Source organism: Mercurialis annua, linkage group LG6 (assembly GCF_937616625.2).
Source record: "Mercurialis annua linkage group LG6, ddMerAnnu1.2, whole genome shotgun sequence".
NCBI classification, from domain to species: Eukaryota; Viridiplantae; Streptophyta; class Magnoliopsida; order Malpighiales; family Euphorbiaceae; genus Mercurialis; species Mercurialis annua.
The window spans coordinates 875,128-894,695 of NC_065575.1; the positions used below are offsets into that span (position 1 = coordinate 875,128).

At 31.3% G+C, this 19,568-nt stretch overlaps 1 protein-coding gene and 1 long non-coding RNA gene across 3 annotated transcripts; both read left to right on the forward strand.

The window, feature by feature from the left end:
• Nucleotides 1-359: 359 nt before the first annotated feature.
• LOC126688205 (17.8 kDa class I heat shock protein-like) lies at nt 360-1,566 on the forward strand. Its single transcript, XM_050382829.1, has 2 exons — nt 360-513; nt 1,142-1,566. The coding sequence occupies exons 1-2, from the start codon at nt 403-405 to the stop codon at nt 1,457-1,459; spliced, it is 429 nt and encodes a 142-aa protein (XP_050238786.1). The 5' UTR covers nt 360-402; the 3' UTR covers nt 1,460-1,566.
• Nucleotides 1,567-5,627: 4,061 nt separating this feature from the next.
• LOC126688206 (uncharacterized) lies at nt 5,628-8,541 on the forward strand. Of its 2 annotated transcripts, XR_007644196.1 has the most exons (5): nt 5,628-5,796; nt 5,886-5,940; nt 6,050-6,125; nt 6,866-6,951; nt 8,226-8,541. It is a non-coding gene; the product is annotated as an uncharacterized LOC126688206 (long non-coding RNA). The 2 variants fall into 2 exon arrangements; XR_008790900.1 differs by lacking the exon at nt 6,866-6,951.
• The last annotated feature ends 11,027 nt before the right edge of the window (nt 8,542-19,568 follow it).

The following is a 19,568-nucleotide window of genomic DNA, read 5'->3' on the forward strand; positions in this document are numbered from 1 at the left end:
TTCCTTTTGGGCCGGACATGACAAAACTAGAAGTCCAAATAGCACTCTTTCAATCTCTCTTGGTCAAGGTCATGTTCAACTATAAACTGCAGATTCATTATTCTATTTTTGCATATTCATCATGAGATTCTATCCTATAACATGTGCCTTTCTTTTTCAATAACGATTTCATGACTCATGCATTGATTTTAACAGAATTTGCTACTTAATTCATTTATCTACAAACTAATAATGTTTATAATCTTATTTCTTAATAATAATAATAATAAGCCAAGATTATAATTATGTTAATGATCAAAAAACCTACTATAAATACAGCTTCCATGTTCACTTCTATTATAGCCAATTAATTACAAAAGACTCATAAAAACTCTGAGATTTCTGATTTTGTTTTTCAAGAACATGGCGATGATTCCAAGTGGCTTTTTTGGTGAAATCAGCTTCAGTGCAAACGATATTTCATCAAGCAATTTCAGAAATCAGTTTAACACTACTGATCCTTTCTCTTTCACAGTTTGTGATCCAACTTTTACATGATATTATAGTTTAATATTGTCTTTTTAACCATTTCATGCAAATTTATAAGATGTTTATATTATCACCCACTATATATAGCTTTGATGATTTCTTGATATATATACTTATATATGCTAATTCTTGATTTGTTTCCTTTAATTAGTACTATTTGAAGCTGTTCATGCATGTTAATCTTTTACTAGGGTTTTGATTTCTTGATACATACCTATGCTTAGGCGTGAGCAATTGGTATAGTTCGGTTCGGTTTGATAGTAAAAATGTTGAAACTGATCGTTTTTCGAAAAGAACACAAAGCAACCTGATTTAAGGTGATCATAAAGTTTGGGTTGGTTTCAGTTTTATCGATACAAGAATAATTGCTCTTTTTAATATTGTAAAGGTAAAAATAAAAAAATAAATTTAAAGAAAATTTATAATTTATAATCCCAACCGACCATTTTTAGTTCGGTCTGATTTTTCAGTCGGTTCTGTTTGGTGCACAGCCTTTTACCTATGATATTATTATTGATTGCTTTTCTATTATTTCTTTTGACCATTTGATGCAAATGTGTAAATTCGAAATAATAGCATCAATTAGGGTTTTAATTTTCTTTGTTGTTTTCAGATGTACTGGCAAGAAACAGTCTTTGTGATAACTGCAAACGTCCAAGGGTTCAGGTCTGAAGATGTGAAGGTGGAGATCAATGGCAGAAATTTGGTGCTGAAATTAGGTGGATCCGATCAAAACTGTGGCTGCATCAAAAGCTGCAAATTGCCAAACAATGTGAATATGAGAATGACCACTACTTCAATCAACAATGGAGTTCTCCTTGTCAAGGTTCCGACATTAATGCAACATGAAGAACCAAAGAAACAGATCAATAATCCTCCAGTTGTTGTTTCTCAGGTCTACCGCCGCCGTCGCCGGAGTTTCTTCTGTTAGGAGGCTATTTGCTTTGATGATCAAAGTGATTTTACCTATATATAGCTATTTAGGGTTTGTGCTTCTTAATTGTTATGATACTTAATTTTATGGTTTGTGCTACTTAATTTCCGTTAAATATCTTATTAATTATATGATTATGACAATATTATATACTACTTAGAACCAGAAATTGGAGGAGGACTATTTAGGGTTATGATATGTAAAGATGTTGATGAAATGATTTATGAAGCTAGTTTATATATGAAGCTTCACTGGTAAATTTCTAAAATTTTGTATGCATTGCTTATCGTAGCTAAAAACTTTTAATGAAAAAATAGACAAAATATTTTTATTATTGTACTTTTTAGTACAATTTTTTTATTATTGTAGTTTTTAATAGTTTAAAATAATTATTTTTTTGGTAGTTAATATGTTCAATAAGGACAATAGCTGCTTTCATTACTTTCAGCAACAAAACATTTTATAGAAAGTATTAATAGTGGTGAGTATCAAGAAGGAGATCAAAAGGAAACTCAAATTTTTGGTGTATATTTTTAACAATGACACAAATAAATTGGCTTAATATGTTATTTAATCTCTAAAATTTACCACAATAGTTGATATCAGGGTAACGTCAAAACTAAATATACTTATTTATAGGAGATAAATATATCAAATTTAAATAGAAACTCTTACATGATATTAAATAATATGTCGTATTTATATATAATCTTAATTTCCATCAATAGTTAACATTTTTTTTATTATCTGTCTAAAAATCATAAATAGTTATATAAAATTTAAATATTAATAACACAATAAAAATTAAATAAAAATTGTGCAACGCATTGGTGAATGCTAGTATATTTAAGGCTAAATCTATCATCGGGTCCTTGCACTTTGAAGTTTCTGCACATAAAGTCTCTGCACTAAAATATCTCATCATTAAATCCTTCCACTTTCATTTTATTTTTAAAGTAAATCCTTATGTTACATGCGCCGTTAATCAGTGGCGGATCCAAAGATTCAGTATGGTGGGGTCCATTTATATACTTAAAATTTAATCAAAATTATAATTTTTTAAAGTATATTGTACTAAAAGATTATTAATTTTTGTAATTATTATCAATAAAAAATATTTTTATTTTTAAATTAGTAAATAATTAAATTGTTATTCGCATATTAAATACATCATTTAAATGTATATTATTAAATACTATTCAATGATTGATCACTTACTTTATTTTATAAATTTATATTTATAAGTTTTCTTACAAGTCGGATACTAAAAAAATTAACAATTTACTAGATTTAACTATAGATTATTCTTATTGTTTTTTATAATATCTCAACGTGATTCATAAAAAAATATACATAAATTAAATATAAGTTATTAAATAAAATTTCAATAGATATTTGAATAAAATCAAATTTAAATTTTGAGTGTACATTTATGGTTTTTATATATAAGAAATATATGTATTTTAATGAATTTTATTTTTATTATTTAATGTTTTGATTTTCAATCAGTAATTTTTATTTTTATTTTCAATTTAAATTTTATATTCTTAGTTTAGGAATTTGATAATTACATTAGGGCAACTTTAAACTTTTAAAAGAGTTAAAGTTTTTCGAAAATAGTAAAAAACAAAATAAATTTATTTAACGAACAAAAAGGTTGGATGATAAATTATATTATTTTGTGGGTTAAATCACATAAAGTTCCATAAGACTTTACATAAGCATTTTTTATTAGAAGTTTATGGGTCTATTAGAGAACTTTGGTAAATATAACACACATATACATACGTGGTAAAATTTTAGTAATGCACCCTTGATAGTGTGCATCCGCCACTGCCGTTAATGAGGGTAGAATTCATTTTTGTAGTTTGATATACACAAATAAAGTCTTTATACTTTTAATTTTAGGTGCCTGTATTTGTAATTTATACAAACAATATCCATGCACTTTAATATTATAGAAATGAAGTCTATATAATTGTTTTTTAAAAAAAATAGAAACCTGAATTTATTTTATAATATATATATTTAAAAAGTATGTAATTTGTTTAATCAATAATAGAAGATATTCATGCATTTTAATTAATTTTTTTATAATATTTAAATTCATTTATAATTTTTAATTTAATGAAAAAAATTATATTAAGTTTTTTATTTATAGCTAAATAATAATTATTTAAACATTTTAAAAAAATTATATTAATGATAGCTTTATCAAAATAAAATATGATTTAACTATTATAGTATATATCGTAAATGGGGTCCTTAATCGAGACATATTCAAAATTAATTTTTTAAAAAATAAAGTCGACATAAAAGAAATTAATAAGAAATTAAAAATCTATTCCGACTTTTACCTTATATGTCTCCTCTAAAAATAAAAGTAGCCAGCTTGGACTTGTGAGCTAACACAAGTAAGTTTAAATTTGACATATATTAGGATCGACGTCCGTTAATATCTCTAAGTGTGATGTTATATTATTTTAAAAAAAAAAATAAAGAATCATCAGTAATATCTAATTTAACGAAAATATATTAAAATTAATCTTTCAAAAACAAATATATTAAAATTAATTTTATGTAATAACCTAAATTTTTGAGGTATTACGTGTAGTGCCACGAGGCATAATCGTAAAGATTAAGAACGAGAAAATCAGATTAGGATTGGATAATAAGGACTTAGACCGAAGAGGGTCTATTGGAATTATCGTAGGATAATAATTTAAATGGAAAATTATTATGCGATAAATTGGATTTAATCGGGACAAAAAGGGAATAAGATAAAATAAGTTGGAAAGCCATAGTTAATAATATTCACGTCAAGGTCCGTGAAATATTATTAATAAATGATCGTCAAGTTTCGTAAGTGTACGGAATCGTTTTAGAAGAAAGTTTGACGATTAGTTAAGAATAAGGGTTAAAGTGCAAATTAGCCACTTTAAGGACTAAAGTGGACTTTTAACCACAAACTTCCGGAGGAAGTTGTGTTTTACTCTATTTTCTCAAGATAAGAAAATAATATCGATAAAGTTGTTATTCATAGTTATTAAAATGAAAATTTGACGAAAAAGTGAGAAAAAGTGCAAGTTAGCTCAAAATGGAAATTTGAGCGTTTTTGGCTAAAATTGCCAAAATAAATTATTGGAGGGTGATATTATAAGATATGACACTAATATTATTTATTTGGAAAATAAATAATACGGAACTCATCGAGAATCGAATGATTAAAGGATTAGTGGACTAAATCGGACGAAAGAAAAGTTAGAAAGTGAAGGTTAAGGAAGTGGCAACTTCAAGGGCTTAAGTGGACTCTTAACCCACTTATTATCATCATTTATGAATGAATAAGTGGACTACTATTTACCGCCCCAAATAACCACCCACCGCCCAACTTTTGACCAAACTACCCCTAACCTATTTTCAGTTTTTTTTTTTTAATTCAATTCTCTCAAATCAATTAAAAACCCAACGAATATTCAAGCGGATTTATAATAAAAATGTTAAAATCGACTAAAAATAAATCTAACAATTAATCGGTTTTAAATTTGTTCATTTAAAAATTTTTAATTTTTTTTTTAAAATTGTTTAATGGACAATCGCCCTAAGATGGCGATGGTCCAATGGACCATCGTCCAGCTTTGGCGATGGTCCAATGGATCATCGCCAAAGCTGGACGATGGTCCAATGGACCATCGCCATCTCCTGGCGATGGTCCATTGGACCATCGCCAACGCTGGACGATGGTCCAACGGATCATCGTCCAGCTTTGGCGATGGTCCAATGGACCATCGCCAGGAGATGGCGATGGTCCATTGGACCATCGTCCAGCTTTGGCGATTATCCATTGGACCATCGCCAAAGCTGGACGATGGTCCATTGGACCATCGCCATCTCCCGTCGATGGCCCATTAAAAAATTTTAAAAAAAAAATTAAAAATTTTTAAATGAAAAAATTTAAAACCGATTAATTGTTAGATTTATTTTTAGTCGATTTTAACATTTTTATTATAAATTCGTTCGGATATTCGTTGGGTTTTTAATTGATTTGAGAGAATTGAATTTTTTTTTAAAAAAATGAAAATGATTTAGGGGTAGTTTGGTCAAAAGTTGGGCGGTGGGTGGTTATTTGGGGCGGCGAATAGTACTACCCATGAATAATCATTCATTCAAAAGAGTATTTTCAGCAAAGAAGAGAAGAATCACGAAACTCTTCTCCATTTTTCACTCAAATCTTACAAATATCATAACTTCTTCGTTTCTCAACGAAATTTAGCGATTCTTGCGGCCACGGAACGAGGAAACGATTATCTACAGATCTATGGCTTCAATATGAGGTGAGAAAATCAAAATATGGTTGAGGTTTAAGCTGTGAATTTCGGGATTTTTAGGTTTAAAGATGGTAATGGTTAATTGTTGATTGTAGTGAGTTTATAAGCTTGAATTGGATGCAAAATGATGATGGAGCTAAGGTTTTCAAGGTAAGATCATCAATTACTAACTTCTATGGTTTAAATTGATGATTTGATGATTATAAATTCTAGGGTTCTTGAGCTTTATTTGAGAATTTTGAATGATTGATGTTCATAGGCGTTCCTAAGATTGATTTGGAAGGTATTGATGATGATTACTCATGATTGGAGCTTCGGCATGTGACATCTTCAAGGTAAGGATAAATTCTGAGTTTGATGAATATAGGTTGATTAAATTAGATGAGTTCAATGGCATGTGTTTTGGTTTTGGTGTAGAAGTCATGGTGTTTTATTGTTGATGATTGTAGTTGATGAGTATGTGTTGTGTTGATTGAAAATTGGACTAGGAAATGGATTAAGGGCCTCGGCCAAGGACTGAGTTCATGCTAGGTAGATAATAGGAGATTCAATTGATGATTGTGAGCTTCAAAAGGAGTTGTTTGAGCTGAATCATAATGAATTTGAGTGATTGAACATCATTTGGTAATTTGCAGAAAACTATTCTGTAGAACAGTCATGTTACGAGGGCCATATCTGGGGTTGTATAACTCCAAATCAGGTTCTGTTTGATTGTACAGAAACTTGAATGTGTCCTCTACAAATGTCTAGCTTTGAGTTTTTCCTGATTCTGCCTCTAAAATGGTCATATGAGGCAGAACATTTCGTTGCGCAGAGCAGTTCTGCAGTTTTAGGACAACACTATGTAATAACTTAGGAGCTAGATTCCGACATCTTTGGGTTCTAGCTTTTGTCCGAGACCAAAATGAATATTGTAGGCGACATTCCAAGCTATAGGAATGTCAATTTTGTTTAGAGGTCGGACCATTTTAAGTATACTTTTCAAGTAGCCAAAGTTGGTGAGAAATCCAACTTTATAGTTAAAATAGTTATAGCTTGAATATTGTTGATTCATGCCATTATCATAATTATGTAGACCCGACGAGGCGACTATCGACGAGGCTCGGAGTTTATGGATCGAGATTAACGTTTTACTGGATTAGAGTAAATGGATAGCAAGTGGTGAGTACACTTTAAATTACTCGCTAATATTCGTAAAGCTACGTATTTTAATACGAAAGCTATATGGATATTTTTATGTTTAAATGTATGTTCTTAAAATGCATATATATGTATGTTTTGAAAATGATGTTTTATCGTATTGTGCTATTTTGATAATAATACAAGTAAATGAAAAGAGTATATATATTTAAACACCGGGGATGGGTAAAGTAATAAAATGTGAATTGAACCAAATATAAATAAGAAAAGTACAGTACATTCCTATATGTACTAATAAATCGAATATCGAATAATATACAAGTATCAGATCAAATATGAATAAGGAAATATAGTACATTTCGATATGTACTATCAAACATAATAAATACCCATACGTGCGTGTGTTATAGATGTATGCTTGTAGATTGTAATGTGCATGCCATGGTCCATAAAGGATCAATACAACAGAACGAAAAATACAAAAACGTAAAATGAGAATTGTACTATGGTGCACAAAATAATAAGAACTGAGATACAAGGTTGAACTCGGTAGAATTATCCCGGGACCTGTATCTCATCCATTCTCGATGATAATCCTCGGAACTCATACGAAATAAAAAGTAAGTGTGATACATCGAGAATCAATACAAAACAAGATCGAGACACAATGTGAACAATTACTCCTATTAAATGTCAATAGGAATCATATGAATCGACGGTTAAGTTCAAAAGACCTGCAGGGTGCAGAGTCCGAATGCAGACACGAAGGTAACTCGGTTGAACTATCTCGGGACCCGTGTCTAAGGAGTAACTCGGTTGAATTATCTCGGGACTCCTATCGATCGTTTGGGATTGAGAAATGGTACAAGTAACTCGGTTGAATTATCTCGGGACTGTACCATATGGTTATGGGTAACTCGGTTGAACTATCTCGGGACCCAACCATAAGGATCAAGTCACAAGAGACTTGCCAATGATTTAGTTCGACTTAGAATCATGATGATATAAACTAAGATTTAAGATTCGGTCGAAAACTAATGAAACAAAACGAGAGAAGAAAAATATCAAAACCATAATAAGAAATCGAAGATGTCAAATACGTATAAACTATAAGTTTATGAAATAAACAAAAAGATATGAAGGAAAGTAAAGAGGGTATGCAATATGATTTTAAAAGAGTGTTTTCTATATATAAAATGGGTTTTCAACGGTTTTAACCCTTTATGTGATATTGCGTGTAATTTGGTGAACTCACTCAGTTTTATACTGACCCCGTTGCTCCTCCCATTTTTCAGGGATAGCATGATATTATTTGGAAAGTCAAGCTTCCGAAGTTTTAATTCTCGGAAGTCATTTGCACAAGAAGTGAAAGAAGGTTTTCATTCTAGCAGTCCGCAGTAGTCTAGATGTTTTTGTCTAGGTATTTGTATTGCGCATTTTAACTCTGATGCTTTTGTAAAATGGGGTCACATGTATTTTGATATATGAAACATGATTTGGTTTGTGAAAAATTTACACAGGATTTTAGGCTTGCTACGGGTTTCGGAGCTACCACTCCCATTCCCTAGCGCCGGTCGCGACTCATAAATTTGGGTCGTGACATTTTATTTTTCTGAATTGATTTTTACTTAAAAAAAATAATTCACTTTTATTTTTAACATAATGAAAAAAAAACTAAATCAATTATACTTTTTTTATTTAAAATTAAATAATAATAATATAAATATTTAGTAAGAACAAATTTAAATTAGTTTTTTTTCATCAGTTTGGTAATTTAATAAAATAGATTAAAATCCATACCCATTAAAAATATAAGTTTTAATATTGTATACTCTATTTTAGTTTGATTAAACTAACAATTAATACATATTTATACGTAATTTTTATATTTAAAAGTACACCTAAAATTAAAAAAATTGAAAGTGCAAGGACTTAAATTAAAAAAATTAAAAGTGCAGGGATCTGAGATTGGGGTAATACTTGTAGGAAATAAAGAGAGTTTAATGGCGTTAACACTCACCTTAACTGAGGAACATCGGGGTGATGGAAGTGAAAGTGCAGAGATTTTATGATGGGGTATTTTAGTTTAAGGAATTTATGTGTAAAAACCTTAAATGCAGGGATCCGAAAATGGGTTAAGCTTATATTTAATATAAAAGTAAAAAAAATTAAAAAAATTATTTACTATTATTATTAATTAAAAATTTCTTACATTTTATGTCCAACAAGATTTCCCAAAAATATTGATATCAAAATTTAAAATAGTTTTTTGATAAACACTTATTTTTTTTGATAATTGGGGAAAGGGAGTACTTATAGAAAAGATTGAATCCACGACTTTGATAATTTATTGTCCAACATTTAAACTATTTGAGTTACAGTTTGTTGGTATAAATACGTTAAAATTTATTATTTGTTCTTAAGGAGTTTTTTCTACCATAATATCAATCACTCATGAAACTGCAAAGGATGGCAAAATTTATATGAGATTAGTTAATTTTTTTGACGAATATGAGATTAGTTAATCAATTTTCAGGAATCATAAACTTTCTTCATATTATATCTTCTAGAGGATCGGCATTTATTAGCAATAAGTTACATATTTTTATGAATATATTTAACCTTCGCGCGACAAGTAAGAAAATGACATATCTAGAAAAAACAAATAGAGTAATAGACTAAGCAAGTCCATGCATGATTACATGATTATCACTAATTTAAAAAGAACAAAGGATCAATTCACCCCCTCAACTTGGCACGAAATATCAAATGAGTCAATCTCGTCGCTTTTGGTACAAACAGACCCAAAACTTGCATTTTCGTATCAAATAAACCCGCAACTTGCATTTTCGTATCAAAAAGACCCCTCTGACACAAAAAAGAGAGTGAGAATGAATAATTAAATTTTTTAACTTAATTAATCCTAATTTAATACTAATTAAACACAATTAACACCCTATTTACACTAATTAAGTCTAATTAAAATTAATTAAATCTAACCTAACCCATTGAAAACCACCGCCACATCAACCGCCGCCGCCGGACTGAATTACACCCACCATTTCCGTTCATCCCTTTTTGGGATGAACAATCCTTCATTGTTCATCCCTAAAAGGGATGAACAGCAGGGTTGTTCATCCCTTTTAGAGATGAACAATCTGCTGTTCATCCCTAATAGGGATGAACAATCTGCTGTTCATCCCTAAAAGGGATGAACAGCCCGTTCATCCTTTTTAGGGATGAACAGCAGCTTTTGCTGTTCATCCCTAAAAGGGATGAACGAAATTCATCCTTTTTAGGGATAAACAGCAACGTTTTCTGTTCATCCCTAATAGGAATAAACGGTAGTGGAGGAAAACATGGGTGGGAGCGGAGGTGTACGGTGGTGGAAGTGGAGGCGGGCGGAGGAAGAACTGTGCCGGAGAAAGAAGAAGAATGAGGCAAGAAGAAGAGGAGGGAAGGAAAAAGGGAAAAAAAGGTCCCTATGTTTTTATTAAAAAAATAAATAGTTATTAAATTTTAAAATTATAAAGATATAATTGAAAATAAAAATTATCAAAAATTGATTTAAGAGATAAATAAAATATTGAGGGGTTTTTTTAAATTTTTTCCATTTTTTTAGAGAAAGTGTAGCTCACTTGCTTGAGTGAGAGTGGGCGAGGGGCTTTTTGATACGAAAACGCAAGTTTTGGGTTTGTTTGTACCAAAAGCGGCGAAAATGACTCATTTGATATTTCGTGCCAAGTTGAGGGGGTGAATTGATCCTTTGTTCAATTTAAAAAGGAGGTAGTTACTTCCAATCCTCTTACGTGTATTACACTAGTTAAATCCTGATATTTAAAAATTATATTAATATACCTTCCAGTTTTATAATATTACATTGAAAATATTTTTCTGTTTTATTTCTCATTAGTCAATTGTTAGTTAAAAAATAATAATATACTGTAATAATAATAAATTAATGCATAAGAAAAATAATTTACTATATGCTACTTGAAGTTTGATATATTATATTAATTGGTCTTTTTATTTTATAATAATACACACTTTACTACCATATATATTTTTAACCTGTTTGATTCTTCAAATTTCATAAGACACAAAACATAAAAATAATAAAAAAGTAAAACATTTTTTTAATATAATTAATATATTATGTTGTAATTTATTTTAATATAAAATTAATATAAATAGTAATAAATATGTATTAAATTATTTTTAGTAATGCTTTGTACTTTCAAAAGATAACAAAAATAATTTTGACATATTTTTTTATTTAAAGTTAACTTTTTTTAATTTTCTATTATTCGTATATATAATTATTTTCAATTTATCTTATTTTATAAAAAATTGTAAATACATTACTATCATCAATGAAACACTTATTATTATTTATAATTGTTTTATATTAAAATAAATTATAATACGATATATTAATCATTACTAAAAATAAAAAAATTATTATTTTTTCTATTATTTATATGTTTTTTATCTTATAAAATTTGAAATTTGAAATATATTAAAAAATATTTATGGTGTAAAATGTATAATATTGTAAAATAAAAGGTCCGATTAATATAATATATACAGTATATCATTTTTCTTAACTAACAGTTGACTAACGGAAAATAAAATGGAAGAGTGTTTTAGTGTAATATTACAAAATTGAAGGGTATGTTAGTATAATTTTTTAAATATCAAGGTCTAATTAGTGTTTTACGTTAAATGTTAGGGGATTGAAAGTAATTACCTCAAGAGAGAAAGAGAGAAATTTGAGAGGAAGAGAAGAAAAGAGAGAGAGCGAAATTTTAAAAGGAAAAAGAGATATGCAGCTGTAAAAAACTGTGAGAGATAGAGTTATAAATTCTAATCAAGAGGAGTCATTTTTGAAATTATTTTTAGAAACTGGATATCAAGTGAAAATATGGAAAGATGATAATTAAGTTTTAAAAGTAGGGTGTTATATAAAATAAGACGGAAAAAATAAGGGTTAATATAAAAAAAAATCATGAACTTTACACATTTTCTTATTTTAATCACGAATTTTAATTTTCTCATTTTTATACACGAACTACCACTTTTTCTCAAATTCATACATGGTGCTGAGGTGGCACTCATTCATTGGTGTAAAATGACCTCCACCTCAGCGAATTACACCAATGGAGCCGTGACACCTTAGCACCGTGCATGAATTTGAGAAAAAGTGGTAGTTCGTGCATGAAAATGAGAAAATTTAAACTGCGTGATTAAAATGAAAAAACGTGTAAAGTTCGTGATTTTTTTAACATTAACCTAAAAAATAATATAAAAATATATAAATAAGTTTTTTTTATAAATGATAAAAATGAGTCCCCAGATCTACATAGTTTTTATATTCTCAGGCGGATTCTATGCTTCAAAATAAAAAGACATTTTAGTGATTGATTGGTGTAATAATTGACTTTTGAGTTTTATTTTTTTAAAATACCTATCATTTTCTAGTTATTTGCGTGAAGATTAAATATAAAAAATGACATGGGTTTTATATATATTATTCTTTCTGTCTTGATAACAACACAAATGAACAAACTCTGAATAGGACATAAACCGAGTAAGGCACACCATAACACCACCCCAACCAATCGACCAAGTCACATAAACAACGTCATCTCGTCCCAACCGAGCAAGACATATCACATCATTATCTCGGGAAAGCCGAACAGAACACACAGCGAACAACATACATAGAAATAACATCATCTTGGGTACCATCTCGGTCACACCGAGCAGCATACACGAAAATACCATCTCGGTTTCACCCGAGTTCACCTCTCACCGAGTACAACGACAAACCTGTCAGAACGTACCCTGACATTCCAGACAATATCTGCACAGACAAAGAGAATGAAATCAGGTCTGTCGGGCCAGACAAAGAGGAACAAAATACATAGCATAAAAGGCTAAGAAAAAGTAAGTGAAAAGATTAATTCTCTTTTTCTCTCAACTCATAACTCACTTTCACTTCTTATTCTTTCTCTCACTAAAACATCTACTGACTAGACCGTCAGAGTGGTTTGCCGGAATTCTCTTCCGGCATCCTTCTTACGGTTGTGTCTTGTGTCTTTCAGGTACGGTCTTGAAGCTTCCGCCGGATCAGAGCGTCGCCGCCGTTCCACAAGTTATCATGTCTCATTTAGAAAGTTCTATTGTTATTTTTTTTATGTTCCACTCAAGAAGTTTCATTGTAATTTTTTAATTTAAACTTTTTTTTTATTCTTTATTTTATCTTAATAATTAAATACACTTGTAAGATAATTAATCATATATATAATTTTAAAGCACAATTAATAAAAATAAAATAAAAACAAATATGCAATTCCAAAGAATAAGTATTTTTTTTAAATATATATAAAAAACAATTTACCACTTTCCAGGAGCATCAAGACAATAATAGACGGGTTCAAGAATTGGTGGATGAGTTACAGTTGACGCATGCGAGTACAGTTGTTGCTCATACACAGGTTAGCGTTACCTATGCTGTGAGTGAATTTTTCAGAGGAATTAGATGTAGCAACTTCAAATACGAAGATTTTTTCCTGTTTCACTCAGCTTTGGAAATCTCAGGCTCCTCCTCGTGTGAAATTTTTCATTTAGGTGGCATTACATAATAGAGTTCCTATTTTGAATTTTTTGGCAAAACGCTCTATAGTCTCTTCGGATAATACTTTGTGTATCTTGTGTGATGTGGTTGAAACACAGGAGCATTTGTTTATGCATTGTATCTTCGCTAAGAGTATTTGGTGTGACGTTGTTTAGAGATTGGATTTAGTTTGGGTTTCTCCTAATTCTATTGTGGATTTTATGATTCAGTGGCAGAGCATGGTTCCTTGAGGTCCTTACTGGAAGCTTTGGGAAATTTTGTGGTATTTGATTGTGTGGGAAATCTGGAAATGTAGGAATGCCAGAGTATTTCGGAATGATAGATCAAACAAGGAAACAATTATTTTTAGTTGCTTTTCTAAAGCTGTTTTTATTATCAAGAGTTGTAATAGGAGTTTTTGCTATCGGGTTTGGATTTGTTTTTAAATCCTTCCAGTATTTTGTATTAAGACAGATGATCTTTTTGTCCGTTACTTTTTACCTAAACTTTTAGTGTGCCACCAAAAGTGTGCCACTTTTTGTGCAAAAGTTTAAGGTAGCTGTTTTTTGCCACTTTTTGTGGCTTTAATATAATTTTATTCATAAAAAAATATATAATGAAATATTATAAATGGGGCCGAGAGAATATTTTTTATTATTTTCTTGATTTTCGCGTGAAGATTAATACATAAATGATGATGTGGGTTTATTTGATAAGCATCAAATGAAATTAAATATGAAATGGTGTTACACGTTGTTTTGGGAAACATCCTCAATATGATCCCTGAAATTTTATATTTTTACAATTAGATAGTCTAACTTTAAATTTATTGTAATTTAATCTCTAAATTTTTTGTTTTGTTATTTATGAATCTCTCTAGCATAAATTAAGAGTGTACATTAAATAACATAATGTACACTCTTAAGCTAAATAAAATTAGTTTATAATTGAATTTAAAATTTCAATTTTATTTAATTTGCTTTTGGTTTATTCAACTCCCTCACAAATGAAAAGAAAATGTGGGTTGAGCTAATCATTGAACTATGTTCACTCCCCTGCAATGGTGGAGTCCTCGGCACTCAGAGAAGCCATGCTGCTATGACCGACGGTTCTGCTGTGAATTTATTCTTAATGATTGTAGATCGTTATGCAATAGATTCCTCACTAGTTCTTTTGTTTTCGTTCGTCGTTCTTGTAATTGGGTGGCTAACTCAATAGCCAAGAAAGCCCTATGTGATTTTGATTTCTGTTGCGATTCTCTTGCCCATTTGTCATGGCTTGAGACTAAGTTTTTATAATCTGTTTTAGCTTAATGAAATACCATCTTTGAGAAAAAAAAATTGAGCTAATTCTGCAACTGCCGTACAAATCATGTAATAGAGTGAGGTATTGGTGTATGAAATTTCAACGTTTATTGTTTGTAGTAATTTAATTTTAATATTTAAAATGTTATAAAATAATTTTTTTTTTATATTTTGTAGTTCAAATATATTTTCCGGCAATTTTATATGTGTGTGGCAGACCGGAGTACCATGTCAAATATATGTATTGACATATTAAATTTCAAAATTTCACACTTTTGCATCATGTAATTTAAAAATAATTAAATTGATCAAAATAATTTTTTTATTCTTTTATTTTCTATAATTTATTTATATATATATAGTAGTTTATGAATGATTAATTTGTTATTGATTAATTTATTATTGAAATATAGAGTAATTAATTCACTTTAAGATAACTATATATAAATATTTAAATAAATAAAAAATTTATATTTAGATTATTTACTAAATATAGAAAATGATATATAATTTAAAACATCAAATATAATAAAATGGTATACCAATTTGGAGATGGAAGGAGTATCAAATATAAATAATGATATAGTATAAAACATGCAGCCAAAATCACACATCGCTGCAAGAAGGGGACTACGTCAAGAAGCCTATAAAAGAGGTAATAATTTCACTTTTTAGGACCAGATCACACTCATTTATTACTAGCAATCAATATCCAATTTATTTACGGAAAATGCTATTTAACCCACCATTTTGTACCTCCTTCGTTGTCCCTCCTTAAATAGCAGCATTTAATTCGTCCAATTCCCCTTCAAAAGTGTATATCTCAAAAAACGACTTTTAAAGCATCCACTAGTTTATTACCATGTCAGGTGGGTTAAAGAAGGTGGGTTAAAAAGGAGGGTTATATAGCATTACTCTTTATTTACTGACTTAAGTACCGAAGTGAACTCGAGGCCCGGAACTCAAATTCTTCTTTCATTCTCTATTTGTCTTAATGGAAAATGATTTATAACCCACCTATTTAACCCACCTTCAATAACCCACCTTATGTGGCAGGATTTCATTCGTCCCACCCAAAAATGTATATCTCAAAAAATAAAATTTAATGCATGCACTCTTTAACTGACACGTCAGGCAGTACAAGATGATGGGTTAAAAGAGTTGGGTTATGTAGCATTACTCTTGTCTTAATACCCGTAGGTCACTAAAACAAGCTACTCTCAGGAAGATCCTATACCGCATCTGCGAATCCATAAATAAACATAATTTTAATAATTAATAAACTAAATAATAATAAATTTTAAATTTATATATAGTAAACCCATTTAAGGATTTTTGTCCAAATAATTCCTCTATAAATAATTTATTCCCGTTTGGTGTTTGTGGCATGAATCCGCAATTGTGAATTGCGGATTCAAGGGAGAATCCGCAATTCACAACTGCGAATTCCTCTTAATCACCTGATTAACAATTAATCAGGTGATTAAGAACCAATCCGCTTGGATTGGTGCGCCCAATCATATTGGGGAGACAACTTCTGTCTCCCCAATGATTGCGGTAATAAATTTGGTTAATGATTGGGCAATTCATTGTCCAATCATTGACCTGAATTATATGTAAAAAAACAAATATTCAATTTTAATATAAACCAACAATCAAATATAAACAAATTTTTAATATTTTTAATATATAATTTAAAATTAATAAAAATATTAAAAATATTAAAAAATAAACACAAATTTTAATATTTGTAATAAACACAAAAAGATATTATTTTAAAATTGTTTACAAAAATTTTGGTACAAAATACAACAAAACTAATCGTGAAATCGTGTCGGTCGCCGCATTCGGGTCCTCATGTTGCGTCCATGCTGAGTTCGTCGCTGGCGCGAGGTATCAGTCACAATATTATAGCTGCCAACATCACCCTCGTCTCTGTCATCGAAATCGTCAATATCCTATGAATCGTCACTATCAGCGTCTGTAGCCCGATCCGGATGGTCAGTGACTGAAGCTGGCGCAGTGTCGCGGAGATCCTGCGAGGTGATGTCTGGGTACTGTTAAGCTTAAAGCCAACTCGTAGTACTCGACAAGTCGAGGTTGAACCCACAAGGACTAGAGGTTTAAAGTGAAGGAAATTGATTGTGAAATTCAATTCGAAAAGCAATAGAAAGATTTGTTTTGGTTTCAATTAAAAGGAACACACAAACAAACTATTAATTAAATACGCTACTTAACTAAAACAATTAACTAAACAATCAACTAATTAACATGAGATTTAAACAACTAGGGTAAAACGCTTAGAGGTTGCTAGTCATGCCAAAGTAATAACTAGGGAGTTCGGGTCAAGGTGATTGGATCTTAGGCCAGGTCAAGCTATTCTACGGAATCACTTCCGCTCTCTCGAGCCGGAAGCGGAGAATCGAACTTGATTAAAACACCGAAATCTAATCCACTCTCGTGCTCATAGATTTCGATAGAATCAATCAAGCCAATTAATAAGCAAACTACACAACCAAATTAGCCCTAGGTCACGCTAGTGCACCTAAGTCTCAAGCTTGTACTCCCCCAGGTATAATTTAATTAGTTAACTCTCGCCCTCCTAATTAAATCACAAATCATAGATTAAGAGATCACTTTAATCTAAGCACTAGGTCCAAGGAGCACAACAACCATCTTAATCCAAAACCCTAACCCTAATCACCTAGCTAATCAAACAAGGCAATCATAACAACCCCTAAACAAAGGGTCTAGCCACTAATTATCATCACAACACAACTAATTAAACAATAACAAAGATTAAGCATAGAGTAGAGAATAAGTACCTTGGAATAATAAATGAACATTAAAAGCATGAACAAGATAATGAAACTTCAATAAATAAACTAATACTTGTATTGAATAACTTTCCCAAAGTAGCAAAATCTGGAAATAAACTTGAAGAACACTAAGAACTATGATGATATATTACTACAAATAGTAAGAACAATAAGAACTATAACTAAAAGCTATTGCTACAACTAAAAGTTAGAGAGTAAAGTGTTCTACAATAATTGAAGGTGACTACTACTTACTATCAAATCACTCTTCTTGACCTAAAAAAGAGATAAAAGTGTTTATATAGTATTTAAAAATGAGGAAATAGGAGACAACTATGAAAAAGGGTGCTTGGCCAAATTGGGGAAGTGGACTTCAAGATGTGCCTTTGTCTTGTGCTGAGATTCCTTATTTGCTCTTGTCTCGATTCGAGACAATCAACTAAAGGAGTATGTCTCGAATCTAGACACAAGTGAAGCACAATTATGCTTCTAATTTCTTTGTGTCTCGATTCGAGACACCATCTTAAGTTGGTTGTCTCGAATCGAGACACACTTTCCACTGCACAACCATGAACTTCAAAACTTCATAACTTGGTGTAGAAACGTCCAAATGAGTTGGTTCTTAAACCTTTGGAAAGCTTAGGATGTCTACTTTATTTCTTGTGAATAACACAAACTCGTTTGAAGCCTCGAACTAGTCCAAATTCATCAATGAGTGCATCGGGGTCAGATTCTAAAATGTGATTTCAGCGTCTCTTTGCTTCAAGACTTCGCCCTTTTCCGAATTTGACGATTCTTCACTCTTTTGGCCTTAAAACACTCCACAATGCTCTTGATTCCCTGAAACACACACACACGCTATAAGGTATACATTATCATAGAAAAGCGAGGTGAAAACATATGAAAGCATGCGGAAAAACACTCTAAATATAGGAGTATTTTACTCCTATCAGGTACAGGGTAAAACCTGGAGGCGTGAAATGCTAAAACTGATGTGCGAAAACGGCTCAGCCGCAAGGTTTGTACTGGTCAACCACGACTGCGTAGTCGAGAAATACATCTGTGACGGATCCTGAGCCTGAGGGGAACTGGCAGCTGATGTGACGTCGACGCCGTGCTAAATCAGGGGGGTCAGGATAGTAGAACAGATTTTCAACAAAATCATACTATGTCGATGCACGCCAGGGGACGTCTGGATGCGTCGGCGGTGCAAGCCATAACTGCTCTGACTCTGGCTGAGCCAGCATGCCTAGAGGAGTATATCCCATGTCTCCAAAAAATGACTGGAAAGACGGGATCGGCGCCGGCGGGACCTGAACGATGTAATGTATTAGATTCTAGACTAAAATACAATATTATAAACTAAAAAAATATAATAAAGTAACTCAAACATGTGATTCAGATGGCTGAGGTGGATCCCGAGTGGTCGTAAAAGTCGTATACCCGAAAAATGAGTCAAAATACGGCATTGGCGCAGGCGAGACCTGAAATAGTGACATCGGTGGCACTGAGAGTGGGAGCATAAAATACGAGTTAACAAATTAAATAGTATATCAAAGTTAATCAAACATGTGGTTATGATGCCTGGGGTGTCGATCCGGAGGTTGACCTGTAATGCTGTCTTGGCCCGTATTCCGACTGGGATATGTCTGAGGGCTCCATGTGAAAGAATAACGGTTGCGGGATAGGGTACACATGGTCTGGACAGGGCTGTGGAGGCACTCTAGGGGGCTGTCGACGCTGTCATCTGATGAAGCTTAAATCGACCCGGCAGGGAGGGAGTGGAGGCAGCTGGTATGGTGGGTCTGCTGGCTCGGGGGGGGGGGGGGGGGGGGGGGGAGTGTGACGTCCCTGTGATCCTCTCTGGTAGCAAGCTAAGAACTCCATGCACCTGCC

Excerpts from the sequence above, each read along its gene's own strand:
- LOC126688205 (XM_050382829.1), top strand. The coding sequence starts at position 403 with ATGGCGATGATTCCAAGTGGCTTTTTTGGTGAAATCAGCTTCAGTGCA. Across the intron at positions 514-1,141 it reads CTGATCCTTTCTCTTTCACA|ATGTACTGGCAAGAAACAGT; the intron begins GTTTGTGATCCA and ends TGTTGTTTTCAG.